Source organism: Bombina bombina, chromosome 5, assembly GCF_027579735.1.
Source record: "Bombina bombina isolate aBomBom1 chromosome 5, aBomBom1.pri, whole genome shotgun sequence".
NCBI lineage: Eukaryota > Metazoa > Chordata > Amphibia > Anura > Bombinatoridae > Bombina > Bombina bombina.
In genome coordinates this window covers 7,365,011-7,390,139 of record NC_069503.1, presented here as the reverse complement: position 1 = coordinate 7,390,139, position 25,129 = coordinate 7,365,011, and the positions used below count along the sequence as shown (strand labels likewise).

Here is a 25,129-nt window from a genome sequence, read left to right as displayed (position 1 = left end):
AAGCTGCAGGAGCTTCCAGTAGAAGAGCCCATACTGTGTAGTACACACTAACACAGGATCTAAGGAAGGAGTATCAAGCTGCGGGAGCTTCAAGTAGAAGAGCCCATCTTGTGTAGTACACACTAACACAGGATCTAAGGAAGGAGTACCAAGCTGCAGGAGCTTCCAGTAGAAGAGCCCATACTGTGTAGTACACACTAACACAGGATATAAGGAAGGAGTAACAAGCTGCAGGAGCTTCCAGTAGAAGATCCCATACTGTGTAGTACACACTAACACAGGATCTAAGGAAGGAGTACCAAGCTGCGGGAGCTTCCAGTAGAAGAGCCCATCTTGTGTAGTACACACTAACACAGGAGCTAAGGAAGGAGTACCAAGCTGCAGGAGCTTCCAGTAGAAGAGCCCATCATGTGTAGTACACACTAACACATTAGCTAAGGAAGGAGTACCAAACTGCAGGAGCTTCCAGTAGAAGAGCCCATACTGTGTAGTACACACTAACACAGGAGATAAGGAGGGAGTGCCAAGCTGCAGGAGCTTCCAGTAGAAGAGTCCATCCTGTGTAGTACACACTAACACAGGAGCTAAGGAAGGAGTACCAAGCTGCAGGAGCTTCCAGTAGAAGAGCCCATACTGTGTAGTACACACTAACACAGGATATAAGGAAGGAGTACCAAGCTGCAGGAGCTTCCAGTAGAAGATCCCATACTGTGTAGTACACACTAACACATGAGCTAAGGAAGGAGTACCAAGCTGCAGGAGCTTCCAGTAGAAGAGCCCATACTGTGTAGTACACACTAACACAGAATATAAGGAAGGAGTACCAAGCTGCAGGAGCTTCCAGTAGAAGATCCCATACTGTGTAGTACACACTAACACACACTAACACACGCCTGTTGAGAAAAAAAACGTAACTTTTAATCTTCACAGCAGCTCCAGCTTCCTCTGGTCGTTGCAAGCCATTTCTGACGTCAGAAATGATGGATAGGTCATCCTCCAATCACGACTTCCCCCCCGGGGGAATCAGTGTCTGATTCAACGCCGTGATTGGAGGAAGCCGGATTCCTCATTTTAGACCCAGGAAGAGGCTTTGCAATGGGTGGAGGAAGCTGGAGTTGCTGTGAAGATTAAAAGGTAAGGTTGTTTTTCTCAACAGGAGTGAAATGTAAATTTTGATGAATTAAAGTGCCCTGTAAAACCAGGCACTTATAGCATCAAAATTTACATTCACTTTAAGTTTTTTTCTCACACAAGGTTATTTAGTTAAACAAAGTAATGAATCGTTTTTTTTGGACTGTTTTGATATTTTTTTACATCACTACTGATTTACCTCCATTGTAAGATCCTATTGCTATTTGTAGCGCCCTCTTAATTTTTTCCCTAAAATAATCTTGAATACTTACTTATCATGTAAGGAGACAAGTACTAAGAGAGGCATCTATAGGACAACTTATAGTGATAGCGCTATAGCATAACCACTTTCTATGTCTGGACTTCCCTATAGATTCACATTCTGGTCAAACACATCCTGATTCAAGGACTATTGACCAGGTAGAAGGAAGGAGTACCAAGCTGCAGGAGCTTCCAGTAGAAGAGCCCATACTGTGTAGTACACACTAACACAGGATCTAAGGAAGGAGTATCAAGCTGCGGGAGCTTCAAGTAGAAGAGCCCATCTTGTGTAGTACACACTAACACAGGATCTAAGGAAGGAGTACCAAGCTGCAGGAGCTTCCAGTAGAAGAGCCCATACTGTGTAGTACACACTAACACAGGATATAAGGAAGGAGTAACAAGCTGCAGGAGCTTCCAGTAGAAGATCCCATACTGTGTAGTACACACTAACACAGGATCTAAGGAAGGAGTACCAAGCTGCGGGAGCTTCCAGTAGAAGAGCCCATCTTGTGTAGTACACACTAACACAGGATCTAAGGAAGGAGTACCAAGCTGCAGGAGCTTCCAGTAGAAGAGCCCATCTTGTGTAGTACATACTAACACAGGATCTAAGGAAGGAGTACCAAGCTGCAGGAGCTTCCAGTAGAAGAGCCCATCTTGTGTAGTACACACTAACACAGGATCTAAGTAAGGAGCACAAAACTGCAGGAGACCGGCTTTCAGTAGAAGAGCCAATCTTGTGTAGTACACAATAACAGGATCAAGAGGAGTACCAAGCTGCAGGAGACCGGCTTAATGTAAAAAAGTGCATCCTGTGTAGTACACACTAACACCGAATATAAGGAAGTGGTACAAAGCTGAAGAAGACCTGCTTCCTGAAGAAAAGTCCATCCAGTTTAGTACAGACTAACACATGGTCTAAGGAAGGCATATTTTAACAACACCAACATAAGGAGGCTGCAGGTCAAGTCCCAGCAACACCTATGGCAGGGAAGTGACAAACTTCCACGAGAGAATTAATCTCACTGCCAGTTTTACTCCTTTATACCCCTCTGTCCTACTCCTGGCTCTCTGAAAGGAATAATAGGTCTCACATCGATGTAGATCAACACTTCAAGTTTCACCATCACAATGAATGATCCAGAGAGGTGATATGCAGTAAAAGACACCTTTACTAGTGGTCAAACGCAAATATCATATAGAGACCAAACAGCTCTATGAACATCCTACGTGTTTCATGCTGACAGGCACTTCGTCAGGGGTAAGTAACACCTCCCTTTTCCAACCTTAAATAGCATTGCATGTGTAATTAACCCCATAAAGGGCAAAACCACTTTCTATGTCTGGACTTCCCTATAGATTCACATTCTGGTCAAACACATCCTGATTCAAGGACTATTGACCAGGTAGAAGGAAGGAGTACCAAGCTGCAGGAGCTTCCAGTAGAAGAGCCCATACTGTGTAGTACACACTAACACAGGATCTAAGGAAGGAGTATCAAGCTGCGGGAGCTTCAAGTAGAAGAGCCCATCTTGTGTAGTACACACTAACACAGGATCTAAGGAAGGAGTACCAAGCTGCAGGAGCTTCCAGTAGAAGAGCCCATACTGTGTAGTACACACTAACACAGGATATAAGGAAGGAGTAACAAGCTGCAGGAGCTTCCAGTAGAAGATCCCATACTGTGTAGTACACACTAACACAGGATCTAAGGAAGGAGTACCAAGCTGCGGGAGCTTCCAGTAGAAGAGCCCATCTTGTGTAGTACACACTAACACAGGATCTAAGGAAGGAGTACCAAGCTGCAGGAGCTTCCAGTAGAAGAGCCCATCTTGTGTAGTACATACTAACACAGGATCTAAGGAAGGAGTACCAAGCTGCAGGAGCTTCCAGTAGAAGAGCCCATCTTGTGTAGTACACACTAACACAGGATCTAAGTAAGGAGCACAAAACTGCAGGAGACCGGCTTTCAGTAGAAGAGCCAATCTTGTGTAGTACACAATAACAGGATCAAGAGGAGTACCAAGCTGCAGGAGACCGGCTTAATGTAAAAAAGTGCATCCTGTGTAGTACACACTAACACCGAATATAAGGAAGTGGTACAAAGCTGAAGAAGACCTGCTTCCTGAAGAAAAGTCCATTCAGTTTAGTACAGACTAACACATGGTCTAAGGAAGGCATATTTTAACAACACCAACATAAGGAGGCTGCAGGTCAAGTCCCAGCAACACCTATGGCAGGGAAGTGACAAACTTCCACGAGAGAATTAATCTCACTGCCAGTTTTACTCCTTTATACCCCTCTGTCCTACTCCTGGCTCTCTGAAAGGAATAATAGGTCTCACATCGATGTAGATCAACACTTCAAGTTTCACCATCACAATGAATGATCCAGAGAGGTGATATGCAGTAAAAGACACCTTTACTAGTGGTCAAACGCAAATATCATATAGAGACCAAACAGCTCTATGAACATCCTACGTGTTTCATGCTGACAGGCACTTCGTCAGGGGTAAGTAACACCTCCCTTTTCCAACCTTAAATAGCATTGCATGTGTAATTAACCCCATAAAGGGCAAAAAAAAGTGAAGATACCATTTTGAAGAAAAAGAAAATTTATGCAGCAGGAGGAGACAAAGAGCACCCCAGCAGAGCTGTTAAATAGCTCCTCCCTTCCCTCCCACTCCAGTCATTCGACCGAAGTTAGGAAGAGAAAGGAAAAGCCAAGGTGCAAAGGTGTCTGAAGTTTATAATAATTAACAACCTGTCTAAAAGAACAGGGTGGGCCGTGGACTCATTGTGTCTAAAAAGAAACAAATTTATCAGGTAAGCATAAATTTTCTTTTATTTTTAAAGACACAATGAGTCCACGGATCATTCTCATTACTTATTGGATACAATACCCAAGCTAGAGGACACAGATGATATGGGAGGGACAAGACAGGGAACCTAAACGGAAGGCACCACTGCTTGAAGAACCTTTCTCCCAAAAGTGGCCTCAGCCAAGGCAAAAAGTATCAAATTTATAGAATTTTTAAAAAGTGTGAAGAGAGGACCAAGATGCAGCCTTGCAAATCTGTTCCACAGAAGCTCCATTTTTGAATGCCCATGAGGAAGCAACAGCCCTAGTGGAATGAGCCGTAACCCTCTCAGGAGGCTGCTGTCCAGCAGTCTCATATGCAAAATAGATGATACTCCTCAGCCAAAAAGAAAGAGAGGTAACAAAGAAGAGGACTGACGAAAGTTCTTAATCACTTGTAAGTAAAATTTTAAAGCACGGACGACGTCCAAATTGTGCAGAAGACGTTCTTTCTGAGAAGGATTAGGACACAAGGAAGGAACAACAATTTCCTGATTAATGTTCCTGTCTGAAACAACCTTAGGAAGAAAACCTAGTTTAGTACGTAAAACTACCTTATCTGAATGGAAAATAAGGTAAGGTGAAGTATATTGCAACACCGAGAGCTCAGACACTCTACAAGCTGAGGAAATAGCAGCAAGAAATAAAACTTTCCAAGATAACAACTTAATATCTAAGGAATGCATAGGCTCAAACGGAGCCCCTTGAAGAACTTTGAGAACTAAATTCAAACTCCATGGAGGAGTAACTGGTTTGAACACAGGTCTGATCCTAATCAGGGTCTGACAAAATGATTGTACATCTGGGACCTCAGCCAGTCGTTTGTGTAACAAAACAGATAACGCAGAGATATGACCCTTTAGGGAACTTGTCAACAAACCCTTCACCAAACCTTCTTGGAGAAAAGACAAAATTCTGTGAATCCTAACTCTACTCCATGAGTAGCCCTTTGATTCACACCAATAGAGATATTTACGCCATATCTTATGGTAAATCCTTCTAGTTACAGGCTTACAAGCCTGAATCATGGTCTCTATGACTGAATCAGAAAAACCTGCTTGGATAAAATTAAGCATTCAATCTCCAAGCATCAGAGAAACTAGATTTGGGTGAAGGAAGGGCCCTTGAATGAGAAGGTCCTTCCTCAACGGAAGTCTCCAAGGTGGCAGGGATGACATGTCCACCAGATCAGCATACCAAATCCTGCAAGACCAAGCAGGAGCAATGAGGATGAGCAATGAGGATCACCGATGCCCTCTCCTGCTTGATTTGAGCAATGACCTGAGGAAGAAGTGCAAATGGGGGAAATAGGTATGCAAGGCTGAAGGACCAAGGAACCGCCAGAGCATCTATCAGTGCCGTCTGGGGATCCCTGGACCTCGACCCGTATCTCGGGAGCTTGGAATTCTGACGAGATGCCATGAGATCTAAATCCGGCCGACCCCATTTGAGAATCAGGTGGGAGAACACTTCCAGATGGAGTTCCCACTCTCCCGGATGAAAAGACTGCCTGCTCAGGAAATCCGCCTCCCAGTTGTCCACCCCTGGGATGTGGATCGCTGACAGATGGCAAGAATGTGCCTCCGCCCACCGGATTATCTTGGCTACCTCGGTCATCGCTAAGGAACTCCTCGTTCCTCCCTGATGAGTGATGTAAGCCACTGACGTTATGTTGTCCGACTGGAATCTGATAAACTGGGCCGAAGCCAACTAAGGCCATGCCAGGAGAGAGTTGAAGATCGCTCTTAGTTCCAGGATATTTACAGGAAGAACAGACTCCCTGAGCCTTTAGGGAACCCCAGACAGCTCCCCACCCTAGAAGGCTGGCGTCCGTTGTCACAATCACCCAGGACGGTCTGCGAAAAAGCAGGTTCCCTGGGATAGATGATCCAGAGACAACGACCATTGAAGTGAGTCCCTCGTCTCCTGTTCCAGGGTTATTCGAGGAGACAAGTCTGCATAATCTCCATTCCACTGCCTGAGCATATCTAACTGCAGAGGTCTGAGGTGGAACAGAGCAAACGGGATGATGTCCATTGCCGCCACCATCAGTCCAATTACTTCAATGCTCTGGGTCACTGACGGCTGAGGAATGGACTGAAGGGCTCCACAGGTATCTATAATTTTTGATTTCCTGACTTCTGTCAGAAAAATCCTCATAGATATAGAATTGGTTAGAGTTCCCAAGAAAATTACCCTTGTCTTCGGGATTAAGGAACTCTTTTCCAGATTTACCTTCCACCCGTGAGTTCTCAGGAAGGATAGCACAATGTTGGTATGAGATATTGCTTGTTGACAAGATGGTGCCTGGATTAGAATATCGTCCAGATAGGGCGCCACCGCAATGCCCCACGGTCTTAGAACCGCCGGTAGAGACCCCAGAACTTTTGTGAAAATTCTGGGTGCCGTGGCCAGACCGAAAGGAAGAGCCACGAACTGAAAGTTTTTGTCCAGAAAAGCAAACCTCAGGAACCTGTGATGATCTCTGTGGATAGGATCATGTAGATATGCATCCTTTAAATCCACTGTCGTCATAAATTGACCCTACTGGATCAATGGAAGAATGGTACGAATAGTTTCCATCTTGAATGACGGAACTCTGAGAAACTTGTTTAGACTCTTGAGGCCTAAGATAGATCTGAAGGTTCCCTCCTTTTTGGGAACCACAAACAGATTTGAATAAAAACCCTGTCCCTGTACTAGAATGGGAACAATTACTCCCAGGGAGAAGAGGTCTCTTACACAATGTAAGAACGCCTCTTTTTTTCTCTGGTTTGCAGATAATCTTGAAAGAAGAAATGTTCCTCTGGGAGGAAAAGTTTTGAACTCCAGTCTGTATCCCTGAGACACTATTTCTACTGCCCAGGGATCCTGAACGTCCCAAACCTAAGCCTGAACGAAGAAAGAAAGTCTGCCCCCTACCAGATGCGGTCCCGGATCGGGGGCATGCCCTTCATGCTGTTATGGATTCAACAGCAAGCTTCTTGGATTGTTTACCCTTGTTCCAAGACTGGTTGGGTCTCCAAGTAGGCTTAGATTGTTCCGGTTTAGAGGAAAAGAAAGAATTTCCCTTGAAATGTCGAAAGGAACGAAAATTACTTTGTCGTCCTTTTTTGTTTATTTCTCTTATCCTGAGGAAAGAGATAACCGTTACCTCCTGTGATATCAGAGATAATTTCCGTCAGGCCAGGTCCAAACAAGGTCTTCCCCTTGTAAGGAATCGCTAGAAGTTTAGACTTGGATGATAAGTCCGCAGACCAAGATTTTAACCATAAAGCTCTGCGGGCTAGAATAGAGAACCCCCGAACTTTTAGCTGCAAATTTAGTAATCTGCAGAGAAGCGTCCGTAATAAAAGCATTAACCAACTTAAGACCTTTAATTCTATCTTGGATTTCCTCCAAGGAAGTCTCAGTCCTGAGAGACTCAGACAGAGCATCAAACCAATAAGCTGCCGCACTGGTGACAGTGGCAATACATGCAGCTGGCTGCAAAAGCAGACCCTAGTGAACATAAATCTTTTTAAGTAGACCCTTCAATTTCTTGCCAATGGCATCTTTAAAAGCACAACTATCCTTAATGGGAATAGTAGTTTGCTTGGCTAAGGTGGAAATAGCCCCTTCCACTTTAGGAACCGTTTGCCAAGTTTCCCTGACAGCATCAGCTATAGGAAACATCTTTTGAAAATAGGAGATGGAGAGAAGGGAATAACTGGTCTCTCCCATTCCTTAGTAACAATCTCCGAAGCCCGCTTAGGTACTGGGAAAACCTCTGAGTAAGAAGGAACCTCGAAATATCTGTCCAATTTACTAGACTTCGCAGGAGCGACCACTACAGTAGAATCAAAGTAAAGTAACTGTGGAATCAAAGTAAAGTAACCAAAACCTCCCTGAGTAAAAGGTGGAGGTGTTCTAGTTTAAACCTGAAAGAGACAACCTCTGAATCAGTCAAAGGCAATAAACTCTCTGAGTCTGCAATTTTGCCTTCTGATAGAACCTCTATACCCTCCATCTCAGTTCCCTGGGAGGGTACATCCGAGATTGCCACCATGGCATCAGAAACCTCACTGACAACATGGTTGTCTTTCCTCTTACGTTTGCCTTGTAGCATAGGAAAAACAGACAACACATCAGAAATAGTGGAAGACATAAGCGCAGCTATGTCCTTTAAGGTAACTCCAGCAGGCGCTAGAGCAGAAGTACAGGGCACTGCTTGTGCGGGCGTTAAAGTCTGGGACGCTTGGGGAGAAAGCTGCGGCATACTCTGAACCTCGTCATTAGACTCCTGAGAAGCATCCGCTTTTGAAAAATTTTGTTCATGAAAAATCTTTTCTCTATAACTTAAAGCCCTCTCAATACATGAGGGACAAAAAGGAATTAGTGGTTCCACATTGGCATCCAAACACATGGAGCAAATAACATTTTGTACAGCTCCTATGTCCATGTTTAAGCACAGTATAATAACAATGTAATAAAACTTTACCTGTATACAAAACATCTTATTACAAAAAAACTGTTACTGGCCCTTTAAAATTAAAAAATAAACATTTTTACTGCAGGTAGAAAAAAATGTGTCCCAAAATAAACAACAAAATCTAAACAGATCAATTTAGCTCAAATAATTTTGTATGTCTGAAAAAAATACTGTGACTTTAAAATTTAAATGGAAACTGTTTTCCTTGCCGAAAAAAAAACGTATCCTCCGTTAAATATAATAAGATTCAGACACCACTACGCCTCAGCAGCTCTGCTGAGGCACCTACCTGCCACCCGTCAATCTCCAAGCAGTCTGCCGATGAAAAGGGCTCAATAGCGCTACGCAACCGCTTGCTCTGAGGAAAAGACCATGCGGTTCTAGTGCGATGTTTCACAGTATACCCGGAACAGCTCCGTGCACCAGACAAGGGCTGAAAGCTGCACAGTGTAATTAGAAAGTGCGCGAAAACAATAGCCCCACCCATCGTGGGCGTTAATGCACACAACCCGGCCGGCTTCATATAGTCAAATAAAAACGATAGTAAAAATTTAGCTTAACTCCCAGCCCCAGTGCCTATACTTAAGCTGTCAACACAACCCTCCATACATAGAGAGCATAATGTCCCAACACAAACAGCCCCATATTTCTGAGCCTTAGGTGTTAATCTGATTTAAGTGCCCACTCTCCTCTGAGTCTTTGATATTCCCAAAATAAAAAGTCAGCACTTACCTTAATGCTGTCTGACAGCAGGACAGTTCAGCAGGTGTAAGAGGTCCTCTCCCTCCTATAGCCCTGTGGAAAATGATAGAGCCTGAGTTAAGTTTGCTTAGGCCATCAGGATAAGGGCAGCAGAAATGTATGGGAGGTGCAGTAAGAATTATGTCCCACCAGTTCCCATTGCTCTAAAGCCACCAAAAGCTCTTCTGAAGAGACTGATATGGACTACGGCTACAGTTACACCCTAGAACAAAGCAGCACAATCTTGCACTACTTTAAAAATAATAAACTATTGATTGAAGAATCTATACTAACACCTCACTTTACCTCTTCCTATCACTAAAATAGGCAAAGAGAATGACTGGAGTGGGAGGGAAGGGAGGAGCTATTTAACAGCTCTGCTGTGGTGCTCTTTGCCTCCTCCTGCTGACCAGGAGGTGGATATCCCATACGTAATGAGGATGATCTGTGGACTCATTGCGTCTTTAAAAAGAAAAACAATTCACATCAAGTAAGTTACAAATAATATTAAATCAGAATAAGAAAAATTCTAAATATTAAATTGCACTGTAAATATACACTTAAATCCCTTTTGAAAGAAATAAAAAGCAGAAAATAATATATATGTGTATATGTATGTATACATATTAATAGTAGTTATTTTATAAATAAAGAAAGGGGTATATACTTTAACGGAAAAAAAAAAAAGATGTGATATCTAATGCGTATACTATAAATGCTTCATATCAGAAAAAACATTCATACAATTTGTAATGAAAAAGTATCTAATAGTAAAATTCAAGGAGTTACAAAGTTATAAGTATATAATGCCAGTGCATATGTGTGATATTAATATTGTTACCCCATTCATAAAAACAAATTATATTCAAATCTACATATGTTAAAGAAGGAAAAGAAAAAAGGAAATGACACATAAGACTATTAACACACAGAAATGGGAAAAGATAAAATGAATAGAAAAATTAATAAAAAAACTTATGCTATGGGGAGATATTTTTATATGCCAGTATATGCCTTAAGATCCCAGATTTCATTAATACCATGTGGGGTACCTGTCTGTAATACAAATATCCAGTATATTACTTTTCTATTTAGCTTAACAAGTCTATCAAGTCTATCAATCAATAGCCTGAAAACAAAAGGCATTATTGAAAGCAAAATCACCATGCGATTTAAAATGTTTAGCAACAGGGGTTTTTGGGTATATCTGCCTTAATGGAACTGATGTGCTCTCTAATGCGCTTTCAAAAGGCGGGTCGTGCGACCAGTATATTGTTTTTACAAATATTACAAATAATACACCACATATCTAGAATTACAAGTTAGATGACCTAATATTTTATATTTCTGATTTGTTACATTAGAAATAAATTCATCCCTTTAAATACATACAAGGGGAAGTACCACATTTGAAAAACCCTTTTTGGAATGTAACCAAAATTTAGTTATATTACTTTTATTAGAAAAATCTCTTCTAAGAATTTCCTCAATTGTTTTTGCCTTGTTAGATACACAGTGTATTCCTTCTCTAGTTACACTTTCCCCTATAATGGGATCATTTTCTGAAATGGGTATTGCTCTGCGTATAATATTATCACTATATTGCTTACTGTATGTAGGTATGGATCTAAAGGGGGTATTCTTCTCTCCATCTACAGACATTTGTTTATCTTTTAGTAAGTCAGACATATTCATATTTCCAACCTCCTGTTTAGTGGTATTTAAGGTGACCATATCATATCCTCTTGTTTAATCTGACAGCTAGCTGTTAATGTTTGGTGTCTCTAATAAATCCTGGGGATTGTTGTACAATGGGCTGTAACATAGAGTGAACATAGGCACTAAGTTTCTCGCCCAGGGTGCCTATCCTGAGAGATAATAGGTCTCCCTGGTGGAGATGTTAATGTTTGGTGTCTCTAATATATCCTGGGGATTGTTGTACAATGGGCTGTAACATAGAGTGAACATAGGCACTAAGTTTCTCACCCAGGGTGCCTATCCTGAGAGATAATAGGCCTCCCTGGTAGAGATGTTAATGTTTGGTGTCTCTGATATATCCTGGGGATTGTTGTACAATGGGCTGTAATATAGAGTGAACATAAGCACTAAGTTTCTCGCCCAGGGTGCCTATCCTGAGAGATAATAGGCCTCCCTGGTAGAGATGTTAATGTTTGGTGTCTCTGATATATCCTGGGGATTGTTGTACAATGGGCTGTAATATAGACTGAACATAGGCACTAAGTTTCTCGCCCAGGGTGCCTATCCTGAGAGATAATAGGCCTCCCTAGTAGAGATGTTAATGATTGGTGTCTCTGATATATCCTGGGGATTGTTGTACAATGGGCTGTAATATAGAGTGAACATAAGCACTAAGTTTCTCACCCAGGGTGCCTATCCTGAGAGATAATAGGCCTCCCTGGTGGAGATGTTAATGATTGGTGTCTCTGATATATCCTGGGGATTTGTTGTACAATGGGCTGTAATATAGACTGAACATAAGCACTAAGTTTCTCACCCAGGGTGCCTATCCTGAGAGATAATAAGCCTCCCTGGTGGAGATGTTAATGATTGGTGTCTCTGATATATCCTGGGGATTGTTGTACAATGGGCTGTAATATAGATTGAACATAAGCACTAAGTTTCTCACCCAGGGTTCCTATCCTGAGAGATAATAGGTCTCCCTGGTGGAGATGTTAATGTTTGGTGTCTCTAATATATCCTGGGGATTGTTGTACAATGGGCTGTAACATAGAGTGAACATAGGCACTAAGTTTCTCACCCAGGGTGCCTATCCTGAGAGATAATAGGCCTCCCTGGTAGAGATGTTAATGTTTGGTGTCTCTGATATATCCTGGGGATTGTTGTACAATGGGCTGTAATATAGAGTGAACATAAGCACTAAGTTTCTCGCCCAGGGTGCCTATCCTGAGAGATAATAGGCCTCCCTGGTAGAGATGTTAATGTTTGGTGTCTCTGATATATCCTGGGGATTGTTGTACAATGGGCTGTAATATAGACTGAACATAGGCACTAAGTTTCTCGCCCAGGGTGCCTATCCTGAGAGATAATAGGCCTCCCTAGTAGAGATGTTAATGATTGGTGTCTCTGATATATCCTGGGGATTGTTGTACAATGGGCTGTAATATAGAGTGAACATAAGCACTAAGTTTCTCACCCAGGGTGCCTATCCTGAGAGATAATAGGCCTCCCTGGTGGAGATGTTAATGATTGGTGTCTCTGATATATCCTGGGGATTTGTTGTACAATGGGCTGTAATATAGACTGAACATAAGCACTAAGTTTCTCACCCAGGGTGCCTATCCTGAGAGATAATAAGCCTCCCTGGTGGAGATGTTAATGATTGGTGTCTCTGATATATCCTGGGGATTGTTGTACAATGGGCTGTAATATAGACTGAACATAAGCACTACGTTTCTCACCCAGGGTTCCTATCCTGAGAGATAATAGGTCTCCCTGGTGGAGATGTTAATGTTTGGTGTCTCTAATATATCCTGGGGATTGTTGTACAATGGGCTGTAATATACACTGAACATAAGCACTAAGTTTCTCGCCCAGGGTGCCTATCCTGAGAGATAATAGGCCTCCCTGGTAGAGATGTTAATGTTTGGTGTCTCTGATATATCCTGGGGATTGTTGTACAATGGGCTGTAATATAGACTGAACATAGGCACTAAGTTTCTCGCCCAGGGTGCCTATTCCGGAGAGATAATAGGCCTCCCTAGTAGAGATGTTAATGATTGGTGTCTCTGATATATCCTGGGGATTGTTGTACAATGGGCTGTAATATAGACTGAACATAGGCACTAGGTTTCTCACCCAGGGTTCCTATCCTGAGAGATAATAGGCTTCCCTGGTGGAGATGTTAATGTTTGGTGTCTCTAATATATCCTGGGGATTGTTGTACAATGGGCTGTAACATAGAGTGAACATAGGCACTAAGTTTCTCGCCCAGGGTGCCTATCCTGAGAGATAATAGGCCTCCCTGGTAGAGATGTTAATGTTTGGTGTCTCTGATATATCCTGGGGATTGTTGTACAATGGGCTGTAATATAGATTGAACATAAGCACTAAGTCTCTCACCCAGGGTGCCTATTCCGGAGAGATAATAGGCCTCCCTAGTAGAGATGTTAATGATTGGTGTCTCTGATATAACCTGGGGATTGTTGTACAATGGGCTGTAATATAGACTGAACATAGGCACTAAGTTTCTCGCCCAGGGTGCCTATTCCGGAGAGATAATAGGCCTCCCTAGTAGAGATGTTAATGATTGGTGTCTCTGATATATCCTGGGGATTGTTGTACAATGGGCTGTAACATAGAGTGAACATAGGCACTAAGTTTCTCACCCAGGGTGCCTATCCTGAGAGATAATAGGCCTCCCTGGTGGAGATGTTAATGTTTGGTGTCTCTGATATATCCTGGGGATTGTTGTACAATGGGCTGTAATATAGATTGAACATAAGCACTAAGTCTCTCACCCAGGGTGCCTATTCCGGAGAGATAATAGGCCTCCCTAGTAGAGATGTTAATGTTTGGTGTCTCTAATATATCCTGGGGATTGTTGTACAATGGGCTGTAATATAGACTGAACATAAGCACTAAGTTTCTCACCCAGGGTGCCTATCCTGAGAGATAATAGGCCTCCCTAGTAGAGATGTTAATGATTGGTGTCTCTGATATATCCTGGGGATTGTTGTACAATGGGCTGTAATATAGAGTGAACATAGGCACTAAGTTTCTCACCCAGGGTGCCTATCCTGAGAGATAATAGGCCTCCCTGGTGGAGATGTTAATGTTTGGTGTCTCTGATATATCCTGGGGATTTGTTGTACAATGGGCTGTAATATAGAGTGAACATAGGCACTAAGTTTCTCACCCAGGGTGCCTATCCTGAGAGATAATAGGCCTCCCTGGTGGAGATGTTAATGTTTGGTGTCTCTGATATATCCTGGGGATTGTTGTACAATGGGCTGTAATATAGATTGAACATAAGCACTAAGTCTCTCACCCAGGGTGCCTATTCCGGAGAGATAATAGGCCTCCCTAGTAGAGATGTTAATGTTTGGTGTCTCTAATATATCCTGGGGATTGTTGTACAATGGGCTGTAATATAGACTGAACATAAGCACTAAGTTTCTCACCCAGGGTGCCTATCCTGAGAGATAATAGGCCTCCCTAGTAGAGATGTTAATGATTGGTGTCTCTGATATATCCTGGGGATTGTTGTACAATGGGCTGTAATATAGAGTGAACATAAGCACTAAGTTTCTCACCCAGGGTGCCTATCCTGAGAGATAATAGGCCTCCCTGGTGGAGATGTTAATGATTGGTGTCTCTGATATATCCTGGGGATTGTTGTACAATGGGCTGTAATATAGACTGAACATAAGCACTAAGTTTCTCACCCAGGGTGCCTATCCTGAGAGATAATAAGCCTCCCTGGTGGAGATGTTAATGATTGGTGTCTCTGATATATCCTGGGGATTGTTGTACAATGGGCTGTAATATAGACTGAACATAAGCACTAAGTTTCTCACCCAGGGTTCCTATCCTGAGAGATAATAGGTCTCCCTGGTGGAGATGTTAATGTTTGGTGTCTCTAATATATCCTGGGGATTGTTGTACAATGGGCTGTAATATACACTGAACATAAGCACTAAGTTTCTCGCCCAGGGTGCCTATCCTGAGAGATAATAGGCCTCCCTGGTAGAGATGTTAATGTTTGGTGTCTCTGATATATCCTGGGGATTGTTGTACAATGGGCTGTAATATAGACTGAACATAGGCACTAAGTTTCTCGCCCAGGGTGCCTATTCCGGAGAGATAATAGGCCTCCCTAGTAGAGATGTTAATGATTGGTGTCTCTGATATATCCTGGGGATTGTTGTACAATGGGCTGTAATATAGACTGAACATAGGCACTAGGTTTCTCACCCAGGGTTCCTATCCTGAGAGATAATAGGCTTCCCTGGTGGAGATGTTAATGTTTGGTGTCTCTAATATATCCTGGGGATTGTTGTACAATGGGCTGTAACATAGAGTGAACATAGGCACTAAGTTTCTCGCCCAGGGTGCCTATCCTGAGAGATAATAGGCCTCCCTGGTAGAGATGTTAATGTTTGGTGTCTCTGATATATCCTGGGGATTGTTGTACAATGGGCTGTAATATAGATTGAACATAAGCACTAAGTCTCTCACCCAGGGTGCCTATTCCGGAGAGATAATAGGCCTCCCTAGTAGAGATGTTAATGATTGGTGTCTCTGATATAACCTGGGGATTGTTGTACAATGGGCTGTAATATAGACTGAACATAGGCACTAAGTTTCTCGCCCAGGGTGCCTATTCCGGAGAGATAATAGGCCTCCCTAGTAGAGATGTTAATGATTGGTGTCTCTGATATATCCTGGGGATTGTTGTACAATGGGCTGTAACATAGAGTGAACATAGGCACTAAGTTTCTCACCCAGGGTGCCTATCCTGAGAGATAATAGGCCTCCCTGGTGGAGATGTTAATGTTTGGTGTCTCTGATATATCCTGGGGATTGTTGTACAATGGGCTGTAATATAGATTGAACATAAGCACTAAGTCTCTCACCCAGGGTGCCTATTCCGGAGAGATAATAGGCCTCCCTAGTAGAGATGTTAATGTTTGGTGTCTCTAATATATCCTGGGGATTGTTGTACAATGGGCTGTAATATAGACTGAACATAAGCACTAAGTTTCTCACCCAGGGTGCCTATCCTGAGAGATAATAGGCCTCCCTGGTGGAGATGTTAATGTTTGGTGTCTCTAATATATCCTGGGGATTGTTGTACAATGGGCTGTAACATAGAGTGAACATAAGCACTAAGTCTCTCACCCAGGGTGCCTATTCCGGAGAGATAATAGGCCTCCCTAGTAGAGATGTTAATGTTTGGTGTCTCTGATATATCCTGGGGATTGTTGTACAATGGGCTGTAACATAGAGTGAACATAAGCACTAGGTTTCTCACCCAGGGTGCCTATCCTGAGAGATAATAGGCCTCCCTGGTAGAGATGTTAATGTTTGGTGTCTCTGATATATCCTGGGGATTGTTGTACAATGGGCTGTAATATACACTGAACATAGGCACTAAGTTTCTCGCCCAGGGTGCCTATCCTGAGAGATAATAGGCCTCCCTGGTGGAGATGTTAATGATTGGTGTCTCTGATATATCCTGGGGATTGTTGTACAATGGGCTGTAATATACACTGAACATAGGCACTAAGTTTCTCACCCAGGGTGCCTATCCTGAGAGATAATAAGCCTCCCTGGTGGAGATGTTAATGATTGGTGTCTCTAATATATCCTGGGGATTGTTATACAATGGGCTGTAACATAGAGTGAACATAAGCACTAAGTTTCTCGCCCAGGGTGCCTATCCTGAGAGATAATAGGCCTCCCTGGTGGAGATGTTAATGATTGGTGTCTCTGATATATCCTGGGGATTGTTGTACAATGGGCTGTAACATAGAGTGAACATAAGCACTAAGTTTCTCGCCCAGGGTGCCTATCCTGAGAGATAATAGGCCTCCCTGGTGGAGATGTTAATGTTTGGTGTCTCTGATATATCCTGGGGATTGTTGTACAATGGGCTGTAATATAGACTGAACATAGGCACTAAGTTTCTCACCCAGGGTGCCTATCTTGAGAGATAATAGGCCTCCCTGTTAATGTTTTGTGCACTTTAGGTAAGTGCTTAAATACAGGTATTTGTGGTTCTTGTACCTTTAAATAATTCATTGTATCCAAAGTGATGTTACCCTTATCCCTTGCCTCATCTAAGAATACATTCGGTTGCTTTTTGAATTTAGTAGTTGGATTAAAGGTGATTCTCTTGTAAGTAAGACTATCATTAAGTTGTCGGTTAGCTTCATCTGTATACCAACAACGATTAAAGCTCTGCTGTGTGTGCTGTTTTGCCTCCTTCTATAGGATTGGACTTTAATCCCAAATGTGATGGCTCGTGGACTCTCACCATCTTATGAAAGAAAAGCACACGTAATGGCATGGGAAAAAGCAGCTTATCGTTTCTTACAGAAGGACAATGTACTGGCACCTTGTAAATGGCAGAAACCCTATGCCATACAATGATGGCACACAATCTAGAGACTAGCAGACACGTGGCATCCAAAGAAAGAAGTGTGTGCCATAGAAGATTAGACACAAGTTGTCACAGTACAAAAGAAAGAAGTGTGTGCCATAGAAAATTAGACACAAGTTGTCACAGTACAAAAGAAAGAAGTGTGTGCCATAGAAGATTAGACACAAGTTGTCACAGTACAAAAGAAAGAAGTGTGTGCCATAGAAGATTAGACACTAGTTGTCACAGTACAAAAGAAAGAAGTGTGTGCCATAGAAGATTAGACACAAGTTGTCACAGTACAAAAGAAAGAAGTGTGTGCCATAGAAGATTAGACACTAGTTGTCACAGTACAAAAGAAAGAAGTGTGTGCCATAGAAGATTAGACACTAGTTGTCACAGTACAAAAGAAATTAGTGTGTGCCATAGAAGATTAGACACTAGTTGTCACAGTACAAAAGAAAGAAGTGTGTGCCATAGAAGATTAGACACTAGTTGTCACAGTACAAAAGAAAGAAGTGTGTGCCATAGAAGATTAGACACAAGTTGTCACAGTACAAAAGAAAGAAGTGTGTGCCATAGAAGATTAGACACAAGTTGTCACAGTACAAAAGAAAGAAGTGTGTGCCATAGAAGATTAGACACTAGTTGTCACAGTACAAAAGAAATTAGTGTGTGCCATAGAAGATTAGACACTAGTTGTCACAGTACAAAAGAAAGAAGTGTGTGCCATAGAAGATTAGACACTAGTTGTCACAGTACAAAAGAAAGAAGTGTGTGCCATAGAAGATTAGACACTAGTTGTCACAGTACAAAAGAAAGTGTGTGCCATAGAAGATTAGACACTAGTTGTCACAGTACAAAAGAAAGAAGTGTGTGCCATAGAAGATTAGACACAAGTTGTCACAGTACAAAAGAAAGAAGTGTGTGCCATAGAAGATTAGACACTAGTTGTCACAGTACAAAAGAAAGAAGTGTGTGCCATAGAAGATTAGACACAAGTTGTCACAGTACAAAAGAAAGAAGTGAGTGCCATAGAAGATTAGACACTAGTTGTCACAGTACAAAAGAAAGAAGTGTGTGCCATAGAAGATTAGACACAAGTTGTCACAGTACAAAAGAAAGAAGTGTGTGCCATAGAAGATTAGACACAAGTTGTCACAGTACAAAAGAAAGAAGTGTGTGCCATAGAAGATTAGACACTAGTTGTCACAGTACAAAAGAAAGAAGTGTGTGCCATAGAAGATTAGACACTAGTTGTCACAGTACAAAAGAAAGAAGTGTGTGCCATAGAAGATTAGACACTAGTTGTCACAGTACAAAAGAAAGAAGTGTGTGCCATAGAAGATTAGACACTAGTTGTCACAGTACAAAAGAAAGAAGTGTGTGCCATAGAAGATTAGACACTAGTTGTCACAGTACAAAAGAAAGTGTGTGCCATAGAAGATTAGACACTAGTTGTCACAGTACAAAAGAAAGAAGTGTGTGCCATAGAAGATTAGACACTAGTTGTCACAGTACAAAAGAAAGAAGTGTGTGCCATAGAAGATTAGACACTAGTTGTCACAGTACAAAAGAAAGAAGTGTGTGCCATAGAAGATTAGACACAAGTTGTCACAGTACAAAAGAAAGAAGTGTGTGCCATAGAAGATTAGACACAAGTTGTCACAGTACAAAAGAAAGAAGTGTGTGCCATAGAAGATTAGACACTAGTTGTCACAGTACAAAAGAAAGAAGTGTGTGCCATAGAAGATTAGACACTAGTTGTCACAGTACAAAAGAAAGAAGTGTGTGCCATAGAAGATTAGACACTAGTTGTCACAGTACAAAAGAAAGAAGTGTGTGCCATAGAAGATTAGACACTAGTTGTCACAGTACAAAAGAAAGAAGTGTGTGCCATAGAAGATTAGACACAAGTTGTCACAGTACAAAAGAAAGAAGTGTGTGCCATAGAAGATTAGACACAAGTTGTCACAGTACAAAAGAAAGAAGTGTGTGCCATAGAAGATTAGACACTAGTTGTCACAGTACAAAAGAAAGAAGTGTGTGCCATAGAAGATTAGACACTAGTTGTCACAGTACAAAAGAAAGAAGTGTGTGCCATAGAAGATTAGACACTAGTTGTCACAGTACAAAAGAAAGAAGTGTGTGCCATAGAAGATTAGACACAAGTTGTCACAGTACAAAAGAAAGAAGTGTGTGCCATAGAAGATTAGACACTAGTTGTCACAGTACAAAAGAAAGAAGTGTGTGCCATAGAAGATTAGACACTAGTTGTCACAGTACAAAAGAAAGAAGTGTGTGCCATAGAAGATTAGACACTAGTTGTCACAGTACAAAAGAAAGAAGTGTGTGCCATAGAAGATTAGACACAAGTTGTCACAGTACAAAAGAAAGAAGTGTGTGCCATAGAAGATTAGACACAAGTTGTCACAGTACAAAAGAAAGAAGTGTGTGCCATAGAAGATTAGACACAAGTTGTCACAGTACAAAAGAAAGAAGTGTGTGCCATAGAAGATTAGACACAAGTTGTCACAGTACAAAAGAAAGAAGTGTGTGCCATAGAAGATTAGACACTAGTTGTCACAGTACAAAAGAAAGAAGTGTGTGCCATAGAAGATTAGACACAAGTTGTCACAGTACAAAAGAAAGAAGTGTGTGCCATAGAAGATTAGACACAAGTTGTCACAGTACAAAAGAAAGAAGTGTGTGCCATAGAAGATTAGACACTAGTTGTCACAGTACAAAAGAAAGAAGTGTGTGCCATAGAAGATTAGACACTAGTTGTCACAGTACAAAAGAAAGAAGTGTGTGCCATAGAAGATTAGACACAAGTTGTCACAGTACAAAAGAAAGAAGTGTGTGCCATAGAAGATTAGACACTAGTTGTCACAGTACAAAAGAAAGAAGTGTGTGCCATAGAAGATTAGACACAAGTTGTCACAGTACAAAAGAAAGAAGTGTGTGCCATAGAAGATTAGACACTAGTTGTCACAGTACAAAAGAAAGAAGTGTGTGCCATAGAAGATTAGACACTAGTTGTCACAGTACAAAAGAAAGAAGTGTGTGCCATAGAAGATTAGACACTAGTTGTCACAGTACAAAAGAAAGAAGTGTGTGCCATAGAAGATTAGACACAAGTTGTCACAGTACAAAAGAAAGAAGTGTGTGCCATAGAAGATTAGACACAAGTTGTCACAGTACAAAAGAAAGAAGTGTGTGCCATAGAAGATTAGACACTAGTTGTCACAGTACAAAAGAAAGAAGTGTGTGCCATAGAAGATTAGACACTAGTTGTCACAGTACAAAAGAAAGAAGTGTGTGCCATAGAAGATTAGACACTAGTTGTCACAGTACAAAAGAAAGAAGTGTGTGCCATAGAAGATTAGACACTAGTTGTCACAGTACAAAAGAAAGAAGTGTGTGCCATAGAAGATTAGACACAAGTTGTCACAGTACAAAAGAAAGAAGTGTGTGCCATAGAAGATTAGACACAAGTTGTCACAGTACAAAAGAAAGAAGTGTGTGCCATAGAAGATTAGACACTAGTTGTCACAGTACAAAAGAAAGAAGTGTGTGCCATAGAAGATTAGACACTAGTTGTCACAGTACAAAAGAAAGACGTGTGTGCCATAGAAGATTAGACACTAGTTGTCACAGTACAAAAGAAAGAAGTGTGTGCCATAGAAGATTAGACACTAGTTGTCACAGTACAAAAGAAAGAAGTGTGTGCCATAGAAGATTAGACACAAGTTGTCACAGTACAAAAGAAAGAAGTGTGTGCCATAGAAGATTAGACACTAGTTGTCACAGTACAAAAGAAAGAAGTGTGTGCCATAGAAGATTAGACACTAGTTGTCACAGTACAAAAGAAATTAGTGTGTGCCATAGAAGATTAGACACTAGTTGTCACAGTACAAAAGAAAGAAGTGTGTGCCATAGAAGATTAGACACAAGTTGTCACAGTACAAAAGAAAGAAGTGTGTGCCATAGAAGATTAGACACTAGTTGTCACAGTACAAAAGAAAGAAGTGTGTGCCATAGAAGATTAGACACAAGTTGTCACAGTACAAAAGAAAGAAGTGTGTGCCATAGAAGATTAGACACAAGTTGTCACAGTACAAAAGAAAGAAGTGTGTGCCATAGAAGATTAGACACTAGTTGTCACAGTACAAAAGAAAGAAGTGTGTGCCATAGAAGATTAGACACTAGTTGTCACAGTACAAAAGAAAGAAGTGTGTGCCATAGAAGATTAGACACTAGTTGTCACAGTACAAAAGAAAGAAGTGTGTGCCATAGAAGATTAGACACTAGTTGTCACAGTACAAAAGAAAGAAGTGTGTGCCATAGAAGATTAGACACTAGTTGTCACAGTACAAAAGAAAGAAGTGTGTGCCATAGAAGATTAGACACTAGTTGTCACAGTACAAAAGAAAGAAGTGTGTGCCATAGAAGATTAGACACAAGTTGTCACAGTACAAAAGAAAGAAGTGTGTGCCATAGAAGATTAGACACAAGTTGTCACAGTACAAAAGAAAGAAGTGTGTGCCATAGAAGATTAGACACTAGTTGTCACAGTACAAAAGAAAGAAGTGTGTGCCATAGAAGATTAGACACTAGTTGTCACAGTACAAAAGAAAGAAGTGTGTGCCATAGAAGATTAGACACAAGTTGTCACAGTACAAAAGAAAGAAGTGTGTGCCATAGAAGATTAGACACTAGTTGTCACAGTACAAAAGAAAGAAGTGTGTGCCATAGAAGATTAGACACTAGTTGTCACAGTACAAAAGAAAGAAGTGTGTGCCATAGAAGATTAGACACTAGTTGTCACAGTACAAAAGAAAGAAGTGTGTGCCATAGAAGATTAGACACTAGTTGTCACAGTACAAAAGAAAGAAGTGTGTGCCATAGAAGATTAGACACTAGTTGTCACAGTACAAAAGAAAGAAGTGTGTGCCATAGAAGATTAGACACAAGTTGTCACAGTACAAAAGAAAGAAGTGTGTGCCATAGAAGATTAGACACTAGTTGTCACAGTACAAAAGAAAGAAGTGTGTGCCATAGAAGATTAGACACTAGTTGTCACAGTACAAAAGAAAGAAGTGTGTGCCATAGAAGATTAGACACAAGTTGTCACAGTACAAAAGAAAGAAGTGTGTGCCATAGAAGATTAGACACAAGTTGTCACAGTACAAAAGAAAGAAGTGTGTGCCATAGAAGATTAGACACTAGTTGTCACAGTACAAAAGAAAGAAGTGTGTGCCATAGAAGATTAGACACAAGTTGTCACAGTACAAAAGAAAGAAGTGTGTGCCATAGAAGATTAGACACTAGTTGTCACAGTACAAAAGAAAGAAGTGTGTGCCATAGAAGATTAGACACTAGTTGTCACAGTACAAAAGAAAGAAGTGTGTGCCATAGAAGATTAGACACAAGTTGTCACAGTACAAAAGAAAGAAGTGTGTGCCATAGAAGATTAGACACAAGTTGTCACAGTACAAAAGAAAGAAGTGTGTGCCATAGAAGATTAGACACAAGTTGTCACAGTACAAAAGAAAGACGTGTGTGCCATAGAAGATTAGACACTAGTTGTCACAGTACAAAAGAAAGAAGTGTGTGCCATAGAAGATTAGACACTAGTTGTCACAGTACAAAAGAAAGAAGTGTGTGCCATAGAAGATTAGACACAAGTTGTCACAGTACAAAAGAAAGAAGTGTGTGCCATAGAAGATTAGACACTAGTTGTCACAGTACAAAAGAAAGAAGTGTGTGCCATAGAAGATTAGACACAAGTTGTCACAGTACAAAAGAAAGAAGTGTGTGCCATAGAAGATTAGACACTAGTTGTCACAGTACAAAAGAAAGAAGTGTGTGCCATAGAAGATTAGACACTAGTTGTCACAGTACAAAAGAAAGAAGTGTGTGCCATAGAAGATTAGACACTAGTTGTCACAGTACAAAGAAAGAAGTGTGTGCCATAGAAGATTAGACACTAGTTGTCACAGTACAAAAGAAAGAAGTGTGTGCCATAGAAGATTAGACACTAGTTGTCACAGTACAAAAGAAAGAAGTGTGTGCCATAGAAGATTAGACACAAGTTGTCACAGTACAAAAGAAAGAAGTGTGTGCCATAGAAGATTAGACACTAGTTGTCACAGTACAAAAGAAAGAAGTGTGTGCCATAGAAGATTAGACACAAGTTGTCACAGTACAAAAGAAAGAAGTGTGTGCCATAGAAGATTAGACACTAGTTGTCACAGTACAAAAGAAAGTCCATTAACAGCTTAAATATCTACAATCAGTGGGCAGCTGACCATACAGACATAAACAAACGCATGATTCACGTTATACCTGCATTTCTGGTGGTCCACCCTCATCTCTGATTAATAAAAGATAACTCTGTCCGTCTACCACAATCTCCTTTTTGAACCTTCCCCCTGCAAAAACACAGTTACATGAAGACTGGAAGGAAAATACAGATATGTAGCAGTTACACAGAAACACAATGACAACAATAAAACATACATTTCTATATATTGGTCCAGCACTTACCAGGTGAGACCCACTTTCCCTAAAAGGCACAAAGAGAACAAAATCAAGCCCCCTTTTACCAGTTAGAAGATGATTCCTTGCCATTCCAAACCATTCCTACACTGTCCATCATAGCATGAAAAGAGCAGAAATAGAGCCAGGGATTCTCTGCATAGGATAAGGGACAGCATATGACATTTGTGTTTCAGTTATCTCGGCCTCCCACAATTACCGCAAAGCAATTCTTAAATAATTATGTATATTAAAAGACAGCACAACTCACAATAAGTATAAGCACAAAAATCATAATTTATGCTTACCTGATAAATGTATTTCTCTTGTAGTGTATCCAGTCCACGGATCATCCATTACTTGTGGGATATTCTCCTTCCCAACAGGAAGTTGCAAGAGGATCACCCACAGCAGAGCTGCTATATAGCTCCTCCCCTCACTGCCATATCCAGTCATTCGACCGAAACAAGCCGAGAAAGGAGAAACCATAGGGTGCAGTGGTGACTGTAGTTTAATTAAAATTTAAACCTGCCTTAAAAGGACAGGGCGGGCCGTGGACTGGATACACTACAAGAGAAATAAATTTATCAGGTAAGCATAAATTATGTTTTCTCATGTTAAGTGTATCCAGTCCACGGATCATCCATTACTTGTGGGATACCAATACCAAAGCTAAAGTACACGGATGATGGGAGGGACAAGGCAGGAACTTAAACGGAAGGAACCACTGCCTGTAGAACCATTCTCCCAAAAACAGCCTCCGAAGAAGCAAAAGTATCAAATTTGTAAAATTTGGAAAAGGTATGAAGCGAAGACCAAGTCGCAGCCTTGCAAATCTGTTCAACAGAAGCCTCATTTTTAAAGGCCCAAGTGGAAGCCACAGCTCTAGTGGAATGAGCTGTAATCATTTCAGGGGCTGCTGTCCATCAGTCTCATAGGCTAAAAGGATTATACTCCGAAGCCAAAAAGAAAGAGAGGTTGCCGAGGCCTTTTGA

General features: G+C 41.2%; 1 protein-coding gene across 1 annotated transcript in view; it reads right to left on the bottom strand.

The window, feature by feature from the left end:
- AGAP3 (ArfGAP with GTPase domain, ankyrin repeat and PH domain 3) overlaps positions 1–25,129 on the bottom strand; it is a 1,006,220-nt gene that overhangs the window by 884,155 nt on the left and 96,936 nt on the right. The window contains exon 4 of the mRNA XM_053713235.1: positions 23,943–24,028. Within this exon, the coding sequence (XP_053569210.1) occupies positions 23,943–24,028 (86 nt within the window). The remainder of the gene's footprint in view (positions 1–23,942; positions 24,029–25,129) is intronic.